Genomic DNA, 18,211 nt, shown 5'->3' with positions numbered 1-18,211 from the left:
AAGGTGGAAACTATGTCGTTTTGCGAGGATTAGATGATGTGCAGACAGAGAATGCTCGCCGGACCATATGATTTATGAGCAATCTCTCTCACCCCTAAAGCAAACAATCTAGCCCAGAGATGGAAACCTGCAAAATCCTTGTGCCGAGAATTGCGTTTTTCGAACTGTATCCATGTAGAATCGGTGACTTTTATGTTGTTCAATTTGAAAAATATTAATTGCCTGGTCAAGAGTCTAATTTGAAAAATATTATTCAAGGCCTTCTTCTATTAACATCCATGCCTAATCAAACTACTCAATAAAAACTCAAAAAGATTCAGCTTCTGGAAATGATGGCAATGGATGGACTGATACAATTCTTTTTTTAAATTAAAAAAAAAAAGAACAAAAACCCCTTCAAATTCACGTTTTCTGTTCAAGGTGAAAACGACAGCCTCAAGCTTTCGGCCACAGGGTAGCTGATGCATAATTGAAATGTCTGCTCTTGAAGAAACAAGGGTCTAATAGACCGCAAGGGCACAAGTTTTAGCTTGATTGGTCGTACAAAGGTCAACATCAATTAAACCGCGACCAATAAAATGTTTTTTCACCCAGCCACCGAGAGTGGAGACGTTAAGAGTAATGCTGCCTAAACCTAAACCATCTCCACTGAATTTTCTACAGTAACTCTTAAAAGAAACAGTAAAGAACAGCTCCCTCGCTTCTGTTCCACAATGGCATCGAATCGAAACCTTAGCAATCTATGCCTAGTCATCCATCCAGGCTGACGAATTTTTTTAACATGAACCAGATCTGTTGACAGACCAATATAATTTTAATTTATTGTACGGATGGTTGGCCACGTTCGCCGGGCCAGGACCATGTGATAATCCCTCACAGACCAACATGCTATTGTTCTTCCCGGGAAAATCTAGCAATTTAGAGTAATGAACCAGTGAAAAAAATAGAAAAAGAACAGCGAATTTCAAGATGCCAATTAGTTTAGCTCATGAAGTCGCTTGGTAATGTACTGAGTGACCTCAGATAAAATCATGCATGATATGCTAGTGGACGGAAGACTTACATTAGCTCATGAAGTCACTTGCTAATGAACTGAGTCATAGGTGTTAAATTCACGAGTTGACTCATAAGATCATATGATTTTACAAGTCAAAATAAATATATTAAGTGAAATCAGATAGAAAATTCAAAAACTAGCAAATTTGATCAAAATTAATCAAACTCAGTAAACTCGGCAAATTCAGACTGAGTTTACTGAGTTTAATAAAATTAACAAAAAACTATTAAGTGACTCTTCTCAACCCTCTCCATCTCCATCTGTTCGTCTCACTCGCCCCCCACTCTCTTTCTTTCTCTAAAAAAAATCATCCCCTCAGCAAGAGCATGACCCAACATCTCGCCCTTCTCTCTACCATCTTAGCTCACAGGAATTCCAATACAGAAAGTTGTGCTCAGCTACTGGAAAGAGCAAGTCATTCACCAACAATTTGCATTGATGACGGATAGGTCATTCATTTTGTAGGGGAGTGATGAGAGGCTTTGAACATGACAATCACAAGCATGCCCCCTTCAGCTGCAATTTGTTTGATCGGTGAGATTAGGTGAAAATCCCTTCAGTTAGTGCTGTGCTAGCTACCGAGTTTGTTTGATCAATGCTAAGATTAGATTTCTTTCTTTTCTTTTGCAATGCTTGATGCTGTTTTGGCTTCTGATATTCTCATTAACCTACATGATGCGTGCGTGTTTAATCGCTGTAGTAGCGATAGAAATTAAGGTAAGAGAAGGTGAAACTGAAAGTAAAGGTAGCGATGGCGTCGATCGACGACATCATTAAAGGAAGTAATAAAAATGGCGATAATTAAAACAATTAAATGATATTGCAAAAATATTGTTATTTATAAAACATTTTGCAAAATTAGATGCTTAAATAATATATTTTAAAATGCTTAAATCATATATAAATTTTTATTTAAATTATATATTTTAAAATACTTGAACTATACATCAATTTTTTTTCTTTTTCTTAAAATGAGTGACCTGCACCCAGCATGAAAGTGGAAAGAAGACTTACATTGGGTTGAAACTGTTTTTTTTTTTTTTTTTTTATTGTTATTTTATAGTTTTAGTATTTTTAAATTATTTTAATATATTAATATTAAAAATAAAATTTTAAAAATAAAAAAATATTATTTTAATACATTTTTAAATAAAAAAATACTTTAAAAATCAACTTTTATCACCTTCTCAAACACGACTTTACCACCGTGAAATCCAGCCGCCAGAGAAAAAACGGCAGGAGAAACTTACAAAACTCCTGGCTGGTAAAGGTAACTAATCGAATGGATTATATTTACATCAGCCATACGTAGTCCAACCAGATGAATCAGCCAGCCAAGTAGATGTGAAAAGGACCTGATCTCCAAGTTCTAACGACGCCCGCCCAAAATCTGATCCACCTGACGTATATACTGCCGCCCAACAAAAATAGTGTCTTGTTATCTAATCAGTGGAGCTCCGGCTTTCTACATATACATTCCTTCTATTCTGAAAATAGATCACCAAGAAAAGCATTTCAGAATTCAATAATCACCCTTGTCAAATGCAATGATCAATAACATACAGGAACTAAAGAAAAGAGCTTGGGGGGGGGGGATTTTTCAATGTTTTTCCTGCTACAAACTTGCATATTTGTGGACATGCAATTGAATAAGACTTGAGCTATGACTGTGGAGGTGGGCAAGGAAGCGAGTCCAACACATACAGAAGTTGATGAAAGGAAGTGCCACCAAACTCATTAATAGAGACAAACCCAGACAGCACAAGCTCTCCCCTTTGACTTCTGATGATTGACGGAATTTAAGTCCATCTAGGGACTCGCCTCTAAAAGAGTATATATTTTTTTAATTTTTTTTTGAAAATGGAAAATTAAAAATTCATGAGCAAGGTCTGAAAACTTACAAATGGTCCTATATATTCACATGAACTAAAAGGATAGCTGGAAGGCACAATGTTTCTGTGTTGGAAGTGCTTACCCAAAAGGAGCAATTCTTTTAGCCTGCCCTTTTCTCCAAAAAGTGTCCAGAAGAGCTACTACACTGAGAACAGTACAGTTCATTTACACTTCAAAGTAACCCAAAGTTTTCTCAACTCTTGCCTTTGTTGCTGGAAAAAGAATCAACATACCCAATTCAACAAAGAAAACAAAAAACAATACTAAACAGAAATAAAAAAATGACAGCATTCTAGCTGATATTAAAAACCCAGAGATTATCAAATCAAGAGCATTAGTTGAATTAATTATAGAGACCTGGCGTAGCTTTCTCAAAGCTAGATCTGATCTTTCTTGTAGTAGGCACCAATCCATTGCCATTTCATACTCAAGTGTATTGGGCTGAGAACAATGTGAAGTAGATACTGCTTCTTTCTGAGCAGAAAACATAATTTAATCACAACAGGCGGGGGAGCAACAAAACAAAAGTTTATCCACCTGAGTATTGTCTGCAGTGTGTGCAAGCATGGTTAAAGCATGAATAAAATGTACCATCTCACGCTGCTTGTGGGTTCTAAGTTTATTGATAACAAGATGACCAAAAAAGGTTGACTGCTTTCCTGGGAAACAAGGAGCAGCGATGCTGCCAACCACAGGCCTGCAAAAATGAATATGAATAGAAGGATAAGCAGCAGCATTATCTACCAGCTGATCATCTTTACCCATGTGGAACAGTGCAAACTGAGCAGCAACACATTGATGCAGTACAATGCCATACTGTAAAACAAGGTTAGCCAGGCAAAAGGGCTACAATCTCAACATGAGAAAGGGAAAACAATAGATGACTGGGGGGGAAAGTATAGAGGCCACGAGGGAGATGCTCTATTGTCCCAAGTACTAACATGCAAGATAGTTTGGGGCTTGACTTCATAATTTTTCAGTTGAGGGGGGCAATAATATTGATAAAACTGGAAGGCTTTGGCCGGAATTTCTACTGGTAAAGTATAACCTCTGAGCAGGAAATATTTAATTGATGTGCACCGGTGCTAAAATAGGGTGAAACCATACCTCCCATTTGATAGCATTAAACAACCTTCATCTAATTTTGCAACTGCCATCTCTGCTACTTCCCTTTTTTGGAATATAACAAAAGCCTGACCTGTAGCATAAACAACTCAAAAAATCAAAGTCCAGTAATAGGTAATTCTTTTTACAACAGAAGGGACCATGTACAGAACAACACCCCTCCCCCAACACACACACATATGAACACAAAAGAAAACTGTGCTTGCTTAACAAATTTATGATATTTAACGAGTGATTGGCCACTTTCATTTGTACCAGAGTGAGGGCTGGCAAGTGCAGTCCTTTGAATCATCTTCACAGTGCAACTTTGCTTGAAGGCATGCCAAATGATATCCTGATCCATAGCAATTAAATTATGAGCCTCAACACAATCTAAGGAACAGTACCGGGCAGCAACCACTACATGGAACATGAAAGAAAATAATGATAGCAAGCATATACTGTAGGAAAACTACACAGGAAGTGTTTTACTACAATGCAGTTGTGATGTGAAGCACAAATGAATGAAGAACATAAAACTAGTAAAGAAAATGTATTCTAGAATTAGAATCACCTCTACTTCTGCTGAAGTATAAGACGGATCCAGATTCTGTAGCAGGACAAGAGTTTCTTGCTCGTGAGCAGTTAGCATTCTTTCTTCCCATGGCTGGTAGGAATATACAAGGCAATTCAAAAATTAGTCTAATGGGTCCCATTTTCACTTGTTTCTAATGACATCAACATTCTGCGACAGTGCCTGCGTTAAAAATCACTCTTTGTTTTTATGATGGGTCTTTGGCCCAACTAGCCCATCCCCAGGGCTAGAGCCTCCCTATATGGGACAGCCCATATGACTCCAGGATGAGCATGCGGCCAACATCAGATTTTGTGGCCAATGGGCATTGAATCCTACATCTTTAAAGAGTATCGGCAAATGTTGATTAAACAACATTGTTTCATTGGTCCTTTAGAGTTTTTGAAAGCAAAATGTCAACAATAAATACTTAGTTAATTGAGATTAATAAATCACTTGAAATCAGGAAACACAGCAAGATTGAGAAAGAATACTTACAAGTCCCCTAAACCACTTGCTTCTATCCTGTCAACATATCAATATCAAAGATGCAAGTATTAAATATCATTTTCACCAAAAGTTTCTCATCAACAACAACAAAACAAGCACTATAAGAGATCAATGAGCACAATAAAAAGCAGGGAGTATAAGACATCGATGAGCTAAAAATGAAGGAATTCAGGAAATCAATGAGGCTTGAACACATCATTCCTGTTGCTGTAATCCAAATCACAAACATATATAGTTTATAATTTGTCTAAAAACCACCCTTTTTTCATCTTCCATCTTTTCTTCGTTCAACATTAGTACTCTTACCCTCTCCTATCCTTCCAGTCCTTCACTTTTGTGTTAATTTTTCTTAATAGAAAGTATTGCTGCTAAGTAAATGGTAGTGCAACACAAAGGCTATTCAACAAAAGACATTAATAAATAAAGGTAAAAAAAGACTCCTGGCAATGCAACTTACAGCTTCTGGCCTGCGAGTGACTTCCCGTATTTGGCAGTTAGTTTTACTGCCCTCCTCTGAAGGCTGTCTTAGAGATGCTTCAGGAAACTTGCCATTAGCAAGTCTAGTAAGCTTCTCATCAGGCTTTGGCCTCTTGGAAAGGCCGCTGTTGTTTTCATGATGATCTTTAGTGGGATTAGATTTTGATTTATATTCAGAAGCAGGGGTTGTTTGGGCTACAGACTTGGAGTTGCTGCCATTGGAATCATGACTTACTTTCTGCACACCTGTCACCTTGTTATCATAAGATGCTTTTGCCAAATCATCAAGCTTTGCTTTCTTAGATGGTCGGTCATCTAAGTCACCAGAGTCTTTGGCAACTTTTACTTTCTCTTCAACTAGAACCTGATAAGCAAAGACTTTATCAACTTTACTTTCACTCCAGCCAACATAATCTTTAGAACTTGAAGCGATGATGTCACTTGGTATGCCTTCCTTTTTATTATCTTTAGTCATTTCACCTAACCCTAAATTAGATGCAGAATTTTCTCCTGGTGAAGATTTCTGGTTGGCCAATGAAGGTTTTATGTCTGAAATTTGCTCAACTTTAGAGCTTGAACTTGCCATCTCACCAGAATTATCTACCAGCCGATCATTTAATTTAGTCACTTCATTAAACTCTACACGTGAACTAGAAGTAGCCTTCTCTCCAAGATAAGATTCTGTCCTGGTCAAAATCCTCGTGTCATTAGTAGCCACAATATTTCCACTTACTTTCTTGTTTGAATCAAGTTTTGGAACACCACTGGAACTCTGATTACCCACTCTGTTCAATAAGAACTTCACTGCAGCAATTGAAGACACAGCAAACATACAGAATTCAATGAGCATCCAGCAACTGATCAGATAAGAGTACAGGAGAATTGAAGGCAAAAAAGCACATACCTTCAATCCCAGCAATTTTGTCATCTATCTTATCCAAGATCCTACAGTTCCCAACATCAAATGTACGATAAAAAACAAAGTCAGCCTCTTGAAGTTCTTCATCTGATGGTTGCCGATTCCTACTATCCTTTGAACTGCATACCACATTGCATTTTCCAGCAATTGCTTCCTGGTTTGATGCATGAGAAATTAAGATGACTACTAGTACCTCAAAAGCACCAGCTATGTTTCCATTTCAAAAAACAATAAGAAGTTGAAGTCCAGCAAGAAGATTTCTAAATTTCAGTAAAAAAAATCAAATCAATGTTTCAAGGCACTAAGAAATAACAATGTTTCATTTCTTTTCAAAAGCATTAAAGTTTATATGCATGATTGTCAGTGGACCACATAACATACTAGAAGGACCTCTTGAAGATTTGACTATGAATTAAGAATAAAACAGAAGTAATTAAAAGTGTAAGTATTGAAAACAATACAATTTTTTTAAGAACACATTGGGTTATTTTCCTTGAAAAGGCCCAAAGAACCTAAGTAATACAATCCAAACAAAAAACAGAGGACTGCTGTATGTCCAACATAATCAAAGAAACCTAAAGTTAAAAAAATAACTGATGGTGCCTTTTCTCTCTCTCCCCCTCATGGTGAGAGCAGGCAAGGCCCCTCAAAGATGTCATGCCTGAAGTTTTTCACAAGTCCAATACAGATAATCGACCAGTGTGTGTTTTATGTTATGTTGACACTGATACCACCAAGGTAAATGATGAATCCGAGCAACAAAGGGTCCAGAAAATTTAAAGAAAATTAAAAGCATGCCTGGCTGCTACTTTTGCTAACTTATGGCACCCTATTTTTTCTCTCTTTGCAAATATACAGCCCTCTGGTTTTCAGTTTTTATTTTGCGCTATGAGACCCATTCAGCTTAGTTTAGCACTTGTGAGGTTACCAGATGAGTATGCTGTTATGAAAGCACTCCTTGTACAACTTTAACACACAGCACATATTTATATGTGTTCGTTCTAATGTATTAAACATAATGTTATTCCAATATCAATTGTATTGCAAAATTTACACTAGGCTTCCCCACTCCCCCAGCAAGAACTATATGTCATCCAAACAATGTCATTAAAGTCATAATAAGTCACTACCAACAAGCCAAAAGTTATATTAAAGGAAGTTATAGTTTAAAATTAATTACCAAACAATATGTCATTAAAGTCATATAATAAGTCACTAACAACAAGCCAAGAGTTATATTAAAGGAAGTTATAATTTAAAATTAATTACCAAAGGATTAACATTTGTGCTGCCTACACCTTCACCAGATGCCAAAAACAATTCATTCTCAGGAGTCTTCTCATCTCCAAGATAATTGGAAATCTCACGAGGACAGAAAAACCATAGAACCTTCACTTTCTTTGTCTTGTCAGCATTCTCCCATATCTTCATGAGCTTCGCAATATAAGGCTCTGTCTCACCTTCCTCGTACATGTAAACAGAATCATATAGAGCATACTCCACATGATCATAGGAGAAAGATTCATAAAATTTTACATCTTTCTTTTTCCCACCAACTCCTCTCTGTTTACCCCACTTAAATTCAATGTTCTCAACTTTTTTTGCTTCTACCATACTCAAATAACAGGATATTCCAGATTTTTGAATTCAGTAAAACGTGTAGAACCAAGCTGGAAAAAAAAAAAAAAAAGCAGAAAAGGGGAAAAACATTTCAGAAATAAGCAAGAAAGTTAGAGCAACATCAGAAGATAGCTAAAGTAATTTAAATAGATCGTCATGAGGACAATAGGAGGTAAAAACACTTGAATTATTTCTAAACCAAACCTTACTAAGGTGGAACCAGTAAATAGCTAGTCCTATACGTAAATACCAATCAAGTGACATCTATAAACACACGCATAATGTATTAGCATTCACAATCCACAGGTAGTTTATTCATCAAGATTAATCATGCAGAGTTAGTTAGCCCCGTGATGATGCATAAATTGGTTTATTAGCTTATCTAACTAAAAATCTAAGCATTCTGAAGACACAAAAACTTTGACAGAGATTATAACACATAATTGCAATTTTACGGGTAAATAACATTTCACTTTCAACTGTAAGCTATCAGCAACTTAACTATCTACTCATGAATGCCGCAACCCTCCCTTTTTTTTCTTTTTTTTTTTCCAAAATCAATCTTAGGGTTTTGCCCCCTTCTTTTGATGAAATGAAATGCTGTTATGGTATAAAAAACAGCAGCATTGTAAAATACCTAAGTGTTCTGTGATTTTTTACATTATCAAAACAAAAATTAACCCTAGAAACCCTAAATTTATAATGGCATACTAATGCCACAGTAACACTCTGTATTTATGTATAATTAAACAAGCTTGGCACCAAAACAAGAGCAAAAGTATGCAAAATAACACTATATTCATGTATATGAACAGAAAATAAAGTAAAAAAAAAAAACTCCTTCCACATACATAAAATAAAAATCGTCGACTAAATTCATGTGAAACAAAATGATATCGACAAAAAACGAACCATGTGCTTTTCTCGAACTCCAGATTACGTGATCATCGAAAGATTTTCAAAAGGAAACGGAACCTGAAGTCCAACTGTGTATTGTATGTTCCAGGGAAAGCAAGTGGTGCTGTTTAGCACACGAAGTAAGGCGTCTTCTCGCTCAAAAGCGCAGTGATGGTGACAAATCAGACAAGGAATTCGCCGGGAAAAAAACTTGAAGAAGAAGAAGGAGACTGGGAGAGAGAGAGTGGTTTTCGTTTCTCTGTGAAAACTGAAAACCCTAGCGAAAACGCGCTTGATTTTATTTTCGATTTTTCTCTGTTTTATTTTCTTTTTTTATTCTAGTTTGGTGGTTTGATTTGATGCAGGCGCCAGAACATGAACGGGCTCCTGCCTGGTGCCTCACAGCTAGTAATTGAAAGAGCTACGTGATTTATACTTTAGTCCCTATACGTTTGGTAATATTTCACTTAGATTTTCATGATTTAAATTTTTTGATATTGACACTATAATGCTGAGTTGTTAAATCCACAGGAGTTTTTTTTTTTAAAAAAATAAAATTCAAAGCAATGTTATTTAAAAAATAAAAAAGTCAAATTGAATTTGACCGGCTCAATTAGATCTAATCAAATATTTTTAACTTGATCTAGGCCAGAGTCTTGGTTCACTAGATCTCAAGTTGAAATAATTAAAAAAAATAATACCAATTTTTTTTTTCAATTATTTGCTCGCCTTTCCATTTTGAAATCTTCAAAACTATTGTTCATTATCAAAAAAATTAATTATTAATTTCCATTTTTGTATGCTTCATAATTTATTGAAATAAAAAATTATTATGGCTTCGTTTTATTTTTTTTAAAGAGTAAAATTATTAATTTAACTTAGGCTAAAAAAAATATTATTCAAGGGCTTTTTGATATTTTGCTTGATTTAAACATAGTTAAATTATACCATTGCCCTTCAAATTAAAAAAGTTTGCCCTTCGATTTAGAACTTTAATCTTCTAGAATTTATTATTTTGTAATTCTTGAGTTTCATTGGGGATGATAGGGTCATTTGCTAAATAAGATTTTAAAAAAAGAGAGTTAGAGGCGGCGCATGGATAATGGCGGATTTTGGATGGCGTCGTCTTGTGGCTGAGAGTTTAATTCCAAGGCGGCGAAGGAAGAAGCTGGAGGAGAATACGGTTTTTTCATTAGATGCTTTTTAGTTAGTTAACTCATTTTCCCTTTGATAATTGTCAAGGAGACTTCACAGTTTGAACCAACACTCTATTTACACTTGGGGAAATATTTTAAACTCTTAAAGTTCTGATGACATTCGTAAAGTTAACAAACATGCTTGAATTTACTAATTATCTCACCAAGTCCCCAAGCAGAATTAAGAGAAATCATATTCTTACTTAGAGCAACAAAAATGATGCGTAACCTTTTGATTTTCCTATAAACAGTGCACACCCAGCATTCGACGGTAAATCATGTCTTCCAAGCTGCTGATTTGAGATATTTTTTTTTATCATAAAGTAGTTTCTTCTACTGATGAATCTTATTAGTATTATCAGTTGGGTCATAAAAATATACACCATCCTTTTGTTGGAGTGAAGTTGTAACTTTTATGGAGCTTCTTAGCTAGCATTCTAATGCTTGAAAGCAATACAAGTTCAACACATAGGCTTGGTTACTGGTTACTATAGATTTTCACGGTCAATTGATCTTTTCTCTGACTTTTTTAATAATGCTTTAAATATCTCACCTTTTTCTTTTCCAATTTAATGGTATGAAGTCTGTTGGAAATCGAGTTGGAGTTTCAGAAACATTTTTGATGCGGATGGCACATGGAGCACATATGTTCAATTTAATTAAACAGATCAATAGATAATATATACGAAAGGCTTGTGTGCTAGCAAGTATGAAAACCGATCTGGGGTTATCAACAAAAGTGTGACTTCAGATGAACAGACAATTAGGGTGAGCAAAAGATCGATTTCATGTTGCTCTGATCATCTTGTCAAGACTTGTGCAGGTGTTTCATCCTTTTCCTTTCTTTCCTTCAATCTGATTAGCAACACTGACTTAGTGAACCAAGTATAGTCTTCTATATCCACATCTTTTTGAGCTCATCGATCTTTCGTGTTTGTTTCGTGTGCGTTGGCATAAAATACTACGTGTACATTGCATGCATTAAGAATATGCATTCTTGGCTACTTTTTTCATCCAGAAAAAGTATATTTATCCAGTAGTCTGCTTAGTTTTTCTCATGGTTACCTGGATATGATACCTAATATTTCTTTATCATGGGTTGTGGTCGCTTTTGCTTTCTAATACATGCTGTTTCTTCTTCTTCTTCTTTTTTTCCCGTTTCCCTGCTTTGCTGAATAAACATTATTTAAATTCTGGCATAAAGGAAGCACGGTACCCGAGGTTTGTGAAACTTTTAAAGTTGCTAGAGGCATGGTTCAATCCTTAATTACAAGAAAATGCTGGAAGGTTTGCATCTGTGGTTTTGTTAAATACTTGGATGCCATGATCTCGAGGGCCTGGTTGTGAAGTTCCAAAATTGTGTTTCATTTGGAGTGAGCAGAGATTGTGGAGCTGGCTAACATTCCATATGTTAAGGACATTGATTCCTCAACACAAAGTCATAATAGTTACGTGTCATTTTGTTGATGTTTCAAAGTTCCTGGTTAATACTCCAGAGATAACCATTATTTTCATTATTTCATTTGTAAGGTTCTTGAGCAAGGAAACTCTATAAAGCAGGGTTGCGTTCACCTCAAGCTATAGCTGAAGCATCTAATCCCGAAATAGGCAAAGCACTTACTGAATCTTCATCATGGACTGCACAAGGTGAGCTTAGAAATTTTAAATGTCCTAACCAAAGACTTCCCTTAGTGTAAGCTACATGTGATTTCTGCTTTTATCTGAGATAATTTTGTGACTGTTACAGAATTCATTTATCACATATTTTTTTCCTACTTTGAGAGGTTCGATACTTTTTATGTTGGGAAGAAAGAATCACAGTTATATGACCATCATGCCAAGCGACAACAAATTCTAGAAAATTCTTGCATGCTTTAGGCTTATTAATTAATAACTGACGGGTTTCTTAGAGAGGAAAACTGTATGTTTCTTGATGGTGTATAAGAAACAAATTCTTGGTTCAGATTGTGTGAATGTTTGTTTTCAGAGTTTGTGGTTGTATATTCAGCATAGGTTTGTGGGTTTAGGATTTTATGGTTTAACATGTAGTTTTTAGGTTTTGGTGCCTAGAATTTTGGGGGTAGGGTTTCATTCTTAGTCGTTATTCATCCATGGATTTCTGATCTAAAGCTAAGTACCTCATGCTTAATAACATACTTGTAATGGAACTTTTCTGACATGTACCATAATGTGCCTAGTACATGCCTTCTGATAGAGAATTTGTGTGTCCTACTGGCCTGCCTTCTGTAATTGTTGTCTCTGTTGTGTAGCATGCATTTATAGATTCATTTATCAAATATTTGGATTTATTGTGACTTAGACAAGTTGATGAAATGGCTGCAGAGGGTCACAAAGACGCATGCAATAGGGAATTGCAAAGAAAATCAAGAATGGTGCGCACAAAATTGTAATGGACAAAGCAGAAGAGGCAGGGTTTTTGCTTTCGCAGCTTTCAAATCACTCGGATTCAGTGTTCCGCAGTTTTCTCCGCCTTTATTATCCAACGCTCCTGAAAATCTTGTTGAGCAAGGAACTGCAGGTACCTTGTTTGGGGATGATTCCATTATTGTTTTGCATTAGGACCAAAGAGATCACACTTCATATATGCTGTTCATAGAAGGTAGCAAGAATTCTGGTAAAGTTACTCTGGGAACTGGATAACACAAATTAACAAACAGAGTCAGCGTTGGATTGGTAATTGCTGCAGAAGGAAGCTCAAATGGTCTGATTCAATTCAACGCTGGTGCTGAAAATTCTACAGTACCCTGTCCAATTAGGACAGAATGGCGATCATAAGAATAATGCAAAGGCACAATCCTCTCTGTCCAATTAGGTTAGGACAGAATGATGATGGAACTGAGAACAATGACAGGATCATTGATACCAGAGAAAATTGAAGTAGGAATAATATGGACAGTACTTGTGAGAAGGGTCCTATTAATGCAAGCAATATTTCAGGTGGATTTGATTCTTTGTATCTGTAACCAGCATGTGGGGCCACTCCTCCCTTACTTTTATCTGAAATTTGTCTTGATTTTTTATCTTGCAGTCTGGTTGCTGTCTTCATCCAAATGACACTATGTTTGGAATAACTGAAGGCTTTATGTCCCCAAGTAATAAATTCATCATATAAATGAGCTACAAAGTCAACCAACTTTTTTTAAAGTCAACCAACTTCATTGACATGGTGATTGCACAGGTTGTAGGACGAGCTATTAGGTATGGCACACTTTCCAATCCCACGACTTTTTTGCAGCTTATGTTTTTATGCTTATCATCTGTATCTTAAAAGCAAGGTGGCAATTTCGTTCCGTTCGTTTCGCTCTTGAAAAGTCATCGAATCAAATTGAACTTTACTTAATTTCATTAATTAAACCACCCGATTATAAAAAGCTCTTTTTCATTACTATTTTCAATAGCAATGATATTAATAATAATGTTGAAAATTATTATTACTATTTTTATTAAAAATAATATTGATTTTTTAAAATTAGATTTATCACTAATATATATGGTATATATTCATGTTTTTTTTTTTTTTTTATGTTTATACTTTGTAGGAATTTGAGTAAAACAAGGGATGCTTTAGATTCCATTAGCCACTTGATAACATTGACCTAACTTTATATTTAAAATATTTTTGTTAAAACATTTTACTTTCATAATATTTTGATATTTTATTTAAGTTGAATTACTTTAAGTTAAAGATCTATTTAATCTTGACTATTTAGAAATATTTTAAATTTTGAAATTACATTTGTTTGACATTGTGTTTGTATTGCATAATTTATAATTAATTTATCTTGAATTTGAATTATGTTTGTTGAATATATATATATATATATATGAACAGTACAACCACGAAACGGCACGCCAAAACACTCCGAAACTGAAACATACCATTCCAATTGAAAAAGCGAAACACTTACTGGAATGGAATTGACAACCTTGCTTAAAAGTATTGCTTACATGTTCTTAGCTGGTTTGAACAAGAGTTTGGATGAGCTTCGATGGCATATTCCTAACAGGAATCTACTGCTATCTATTTGAGAAGTTTTTTTCTTCTAAAGTCAAGCATGACAAGAAGTGTTGTTTTTAACCCATGGCATATGAAAGAACCGTGATGGACATAAGATCACCATGATATGATCATTTAAAAAAACCATGGACATAGGTAACATGTTGTAAACTTCATGATAAACCAACAAACTAGAAGCCAAAATTCAAACATGAAGGTTGTGATTGCCAAGCCACGAGCCACCTCTTAAGAGATTCAAGAGCTTTGATCAATTTGGATTCAATTCTTTTTACCAACGAAGAACCTGTATAAGATGATTCAATCTCCAAAAATATTATCACAAAAACTGTTCTAGCTAAGAAGTTTCAGTAATTCAAAGAGTTTTTGAAGATTACAAATTAAAAGGAAGTGTTGAATGTAATTTGTAATGATTCAATGTATTTATTCATTATTTGCTTTTACGGCTCTTGTTCTCTTCATAGCCATTTTCCTTATCTTTATGTCAGCAGTTTTTAACAGAATGAATGGAATTTTTACATTTGGTATACTTAAAGAAACAATCTCGAGTTTCATGGCTAGTTCCCTTGCAAATAGAGCAACAGGAATGACTGCCTACTCTTGGTTGAAAATTCGCTCTTCCTCTTCCTTTGCTCCTACTTCTGCCTCTGTTGTGATTTTGACTTTCTCCTGCTCTTCCATATGAGTTTCATGGCTCTCTGTTGTGATAAAAATGCTAGATGAAGAAGCCATAAAAACCAAATAGCTCTGATATTAAATATGTTGAAAATAAAAGCAGAAACAAATAAGAAGGAATTGAAAGGATAAATAGTAGAGCTGCAGCTCAATACTAGAAGCAATTTTAGGGCTTGTTGTTTATTTCTGCATTTCAAAAGCGTTTTTGAAAAAATTTGAAATTTTTTTATTTTTTTATTAACTTCAAATTAATATGTTTTTAGTGTTTTCAAATCATTTTGATGTGTTGATGTCAAAAATTATTTTTAAAAAATTAAAAAACATCTTTGGCATGTATTTTGGTATGAAAAGTTATTTGAAAAGCAACCACAACCATACTGTCAAACAAGCTCAAATTGCTTGTTGTTCTATTCAGCTTTTTATAATACAAGAAAGAGTAAAAAATTATAGCTCTGATACTAAATTTGTTGGAAATAAATACAAAAACAAATAAAAAAGAGGAATTGAAAAGATAAATAATAGAGCTACAGCTAAATACTAAAAACAATTTTATTATTTCTTATTGATCTATTTAGCTTTTTATAATAGAGACAGCTGAATTAATGAAGAAGTAGAAATACTTATACCTCCACAATCCAGGGAAGAACAAGAGCCATAAAAGCTAATAATAAAATACATTGAATCCTACAAATCACATTGAACACATATATAGTGCGTTTTTAGGTACATTATTATTATAAAAACAAATAGATCATAACTTAATAACATTCCAGTTTCAACTATACTGTTGACTGATGAGAAGGAAATGACAGGACTGCAGATTGCAAACTTCTAGTTGGAAACCCACACAACATGATCCTGAGGAAGGAAATGGCAGACTGGTACAGTTCCTGGCTTAACGTTGAGCACCTGGAAAGCCAAATGCTTTGGGTTCCATGCTGACGTATCTGTGTGGCACACTGCTACAGCTTTAGCCTTTGTTCCATCATCACCCTCCAAGGGAACCGTGTAAGCCCTCGTGGTTTGCGTTGCATGGCAGTAGAAGACGGAATATGCATAGTTCTGCTTGTGGCACACTACAGACTTGTCTCCTGCCATCTTCTTTACTCCGGTCTTAATTGTATACTTCTGCATCTTGGTTTGGTTGTCCACTTCTGTGGAGATTGCCAGAACTTTCTTTCCTAATTTGGAAGTGCTGAAGTCAATCATTGACTCTAGTGAGGTCGCGCAGTATTTCTCCTCTCCTTTAATTCCAGGGCTTTCACATTCCTTGATTGTATTCTCCATCTCCGCAGCTTCCATTGATCCAGGTTTCACTGAAAACTCACTGTAGATTTCTGGCAATTTGTCAGATGAAAAGGGTATTGAATCGGCAACTTGACGTGGTAAGAAAGTTGCTGTGTTAGTGTTTTCAGTGAATTGCATGTTCATAATTTTGCCTGGATGCATGTCTTTCTCCAAGAAAAAAAGGGCTACAGTTGGGTCATCATGGAGTTGAGTCTCAGTTGCAGCATAAACGTAGCTGAACGGGCCTGGCCCTGGGCGTACCCCAACAATTACGGGCTTGCCCTTGTGCCCTGCGCGCACAGATACTCCGCCTTTGCCAACACCAGCATCGGTTCTCTTCCCTGGCTTTCCTTTCCCAGCATCAACATTCACACCACCCTTTCCTACATTTACATTGGTTCCTCCAGGCTTTCCTTTCCCTGCATCAACATTCACACCACCCTTTCCTACATTAACAGCAGTGCCCCCTGGCTTCCCTTTTCCTGCATCAACATTTACACCACCCTTCCCTACAGCAACAGAAGTGCTTTTGTCTTCCACCAAGTCTGCAATTTTAGTGACATCAATTAGAAGTGCTTTGCTTTACCTTAGACACAGCAAAAAAAGCTAGCAGAAGTTTCATTCAAGTTATTAAAGAGTGTTGCCAAAAAAAAAAAAACAAGAGTTCGTTAGAGAGTAGTTCTGTTCTTAAATTCTCACCTGGGTGTAGAAGATCTCTGACAGATTTTGGCATAGGAGTGTTAGGCAGCACAGAGTTCCAGTAAAGTTCAGGTGGCAAGGCAGCGTGGCTTGCCACAAGTGCAAACTGCAATAAATAAAGGTAAATACAGACTTTCATTAGATAATAAATAGGAAAGTAAGTGTAGAACTGGAAACAGAGAAAACCATCCGAAACACGAATCTCTAATGTGTTAAAACAAGTGAAGATTCAGAAGCGTACAGAAAGGAAAGCAAGAATGTGTGTAAGATGGAACTCCATTTTTAGTCTCTTAATCGTGCAACAGAAAACTAGGTAGGTATTACAATGAGAGAAAAGAACAGAAAGCTAAGCGCTGATATTGTAGGAGATAGCACGTTGTTTGCAAAATTTATAGAGAGATTTCTGAGGACCAAGGAGGCTGCTTCAGTTTGAAGGAACTCGTCACCTACCTTGGCAGCTAGCCAGCTTAATAACTTGCAACTGCCCCTGGGCCACTCACTTAAATGCAAACGTGACAGATGTAACAAGAACAAGAGGCGATGGACTCTTCGTGTGAGGGTGAAGATTACAAGAAGAAATCAGCGAGTGATAATTGGTTTAGATTTTGCTTTTGGAAATGTAAACTCACTCTCTGCAAACATGGAGACAGAATGGCTCGTCGTGTTTTGGACGTCATTGTCGGTTGATGTTCATTGCATTAAAAAAAAATGATGTGGAGCAGTCTTATTTGCATAGACTTTTAGCTTGATTTTAACAAGCAACCACCATATTAATGGGGGAAGTAGAGGGGTAGAGACTGCCCATCTTCCATGATTATATTATTCAAAATGTTCGTAAGTTCTTCTTTTTGCATCACAACTCGTTTTTCAAATTATTTTTGTTTAAAATAAATTAAATTGATGTTTTTTAAATATTTTTAGATGATTTTAATATATTAATATAAAAAATATATTTTAAATTAAAAAATACTTTTAAAAAACAAATCAATTGACACAACCATACCAATAAATAATGTTCTAGACGCTATCATTTACGTTTTAGTTTCACCTGTCCCAGCTAGTATTAATTAATGTGACTGAATTTTAACTTCAATAACGTGCGGTATTTGCAATATTCTGTCCTTCCATTGACTGAGGAACTCAACAAAATAGTACACCACATCCAGTTACCTGGCTCAATTGAATTGAAAACCCTAACGCCAAACCACCTCCTAATAGTGCGAGCTATTAATTATTGCCAGGAGGAGACATCACCACAAAGTGGCCT

At 35.6% G+C, this 18,211-nt stretch overlaps 2 protein-coding genes across 6 annotated transcripts; both read right to left on the bottom strand.

Moving 5' to 3' along the window:
• Positions 1–1,275: 1,275 nt before the first annotated feature.
• Positions 1,276–9,466, bottom strand: LOC118053472 (protein ANTI-SILENCING 1). Of its 4 annotated transcripts, XM_073410118.1 has the most exons (14): positions 9,067–9,465; positions 7,804–8,204; positions 6,520–6,688; positions 6,349–6,419; positions 5,596–5,979; positions 5,127–5,153; positions 4,629–4,721; positions 4,331–4,409; positions 4,058–4,148; positions 3,542–3,647; positions 3,308–3,424; positions 3,033–3,162; positions 2,241–2,544; positions 1,277–1,725 (listed from the first exon to the last, which is right to left on the bottom strand). In XM_073410118.1, the coding sequence occupies exons 2-12, from the start codon at positions 8,146–8,148 to the stop codon at positions 3,112–3,114; spliced, it is 1,533 nt and encodes a 510-aa protein (XP_073266219.1). In that variant the 5' UTR covers positions 8,149–8,204; positions 9,067–9,465; the 3' UTR covers positions 1,277–1,725; positions 2,241–2,544; positions 3,033–3,111. The 4 variants fall into 4 exon arrangements, with proteins under 4 accessions (XP_034920629.1, XP_073266218.1, XP_034920631.1 ...); XM_035064738.2 differs by having other exon boundaries at positions 1,276–1,725; positions 5,596–6,419; positions 9,067–9,466; XM_073410117.1 differs by having other exon boundaries at positions 1,276–1,573; positions 5,596–6,419; positions 9,067–9,466.
• A 6,017-nt stretch (positions 9,467–15,483) lies between these two features.
• LOC118053473 (BURP domain protein RD22-like) lies at positions 15,484–17,357 on the bottom strand. Of its 2 annotated transcripts, XM_073409742.1 has the most exons (4): positions 17,186–17,357; positions 16,945–17,050; positions 15,802–16,790; positions 15,484–15,619 (listed from the first exon to the last, which is right to left on the bottom strand). In XM_073409742.1, the coding sequence occupies exons 1-4, from the start codon at positions 17,222–17,224 to the stop codon at positions 15,530–15,532; spliced, it is 1,224 nt and encodes a 407-aa protein (XP_073265843.1). In that variant the 5' UTR covers positions 17,225–17,357; the 3' UTR covers positions 15,484–15,529. The 2 variants fall into 2 exon arrangements, with proteins under 2 accessions (XP_073265843.1, XP_034920633.1); XM_035064742.2 differs by having other exon boundaries at positions 15,616–16,790; positions 17,186–17,352.
• Between the last annotated feature and the right edge of the window lie 854 nt (positions 17,358–18,211).

This window comes from Populus alba, chromosome 6, assembly GCF_005239225.2.
Source record: "Populus alba chromosome 6, ASM523922v2, whole genome shotgun sequence".
Taxonomy (NCBI): Eukaryota; Viridiplantae; Streptophyta; class Magnoliopsida; order Malpighiales; family Salicaceae; genus Populus; species Populus alba.
This window is presented reverse-complemented; position numbering and strand designations above follow the sequence as displayed.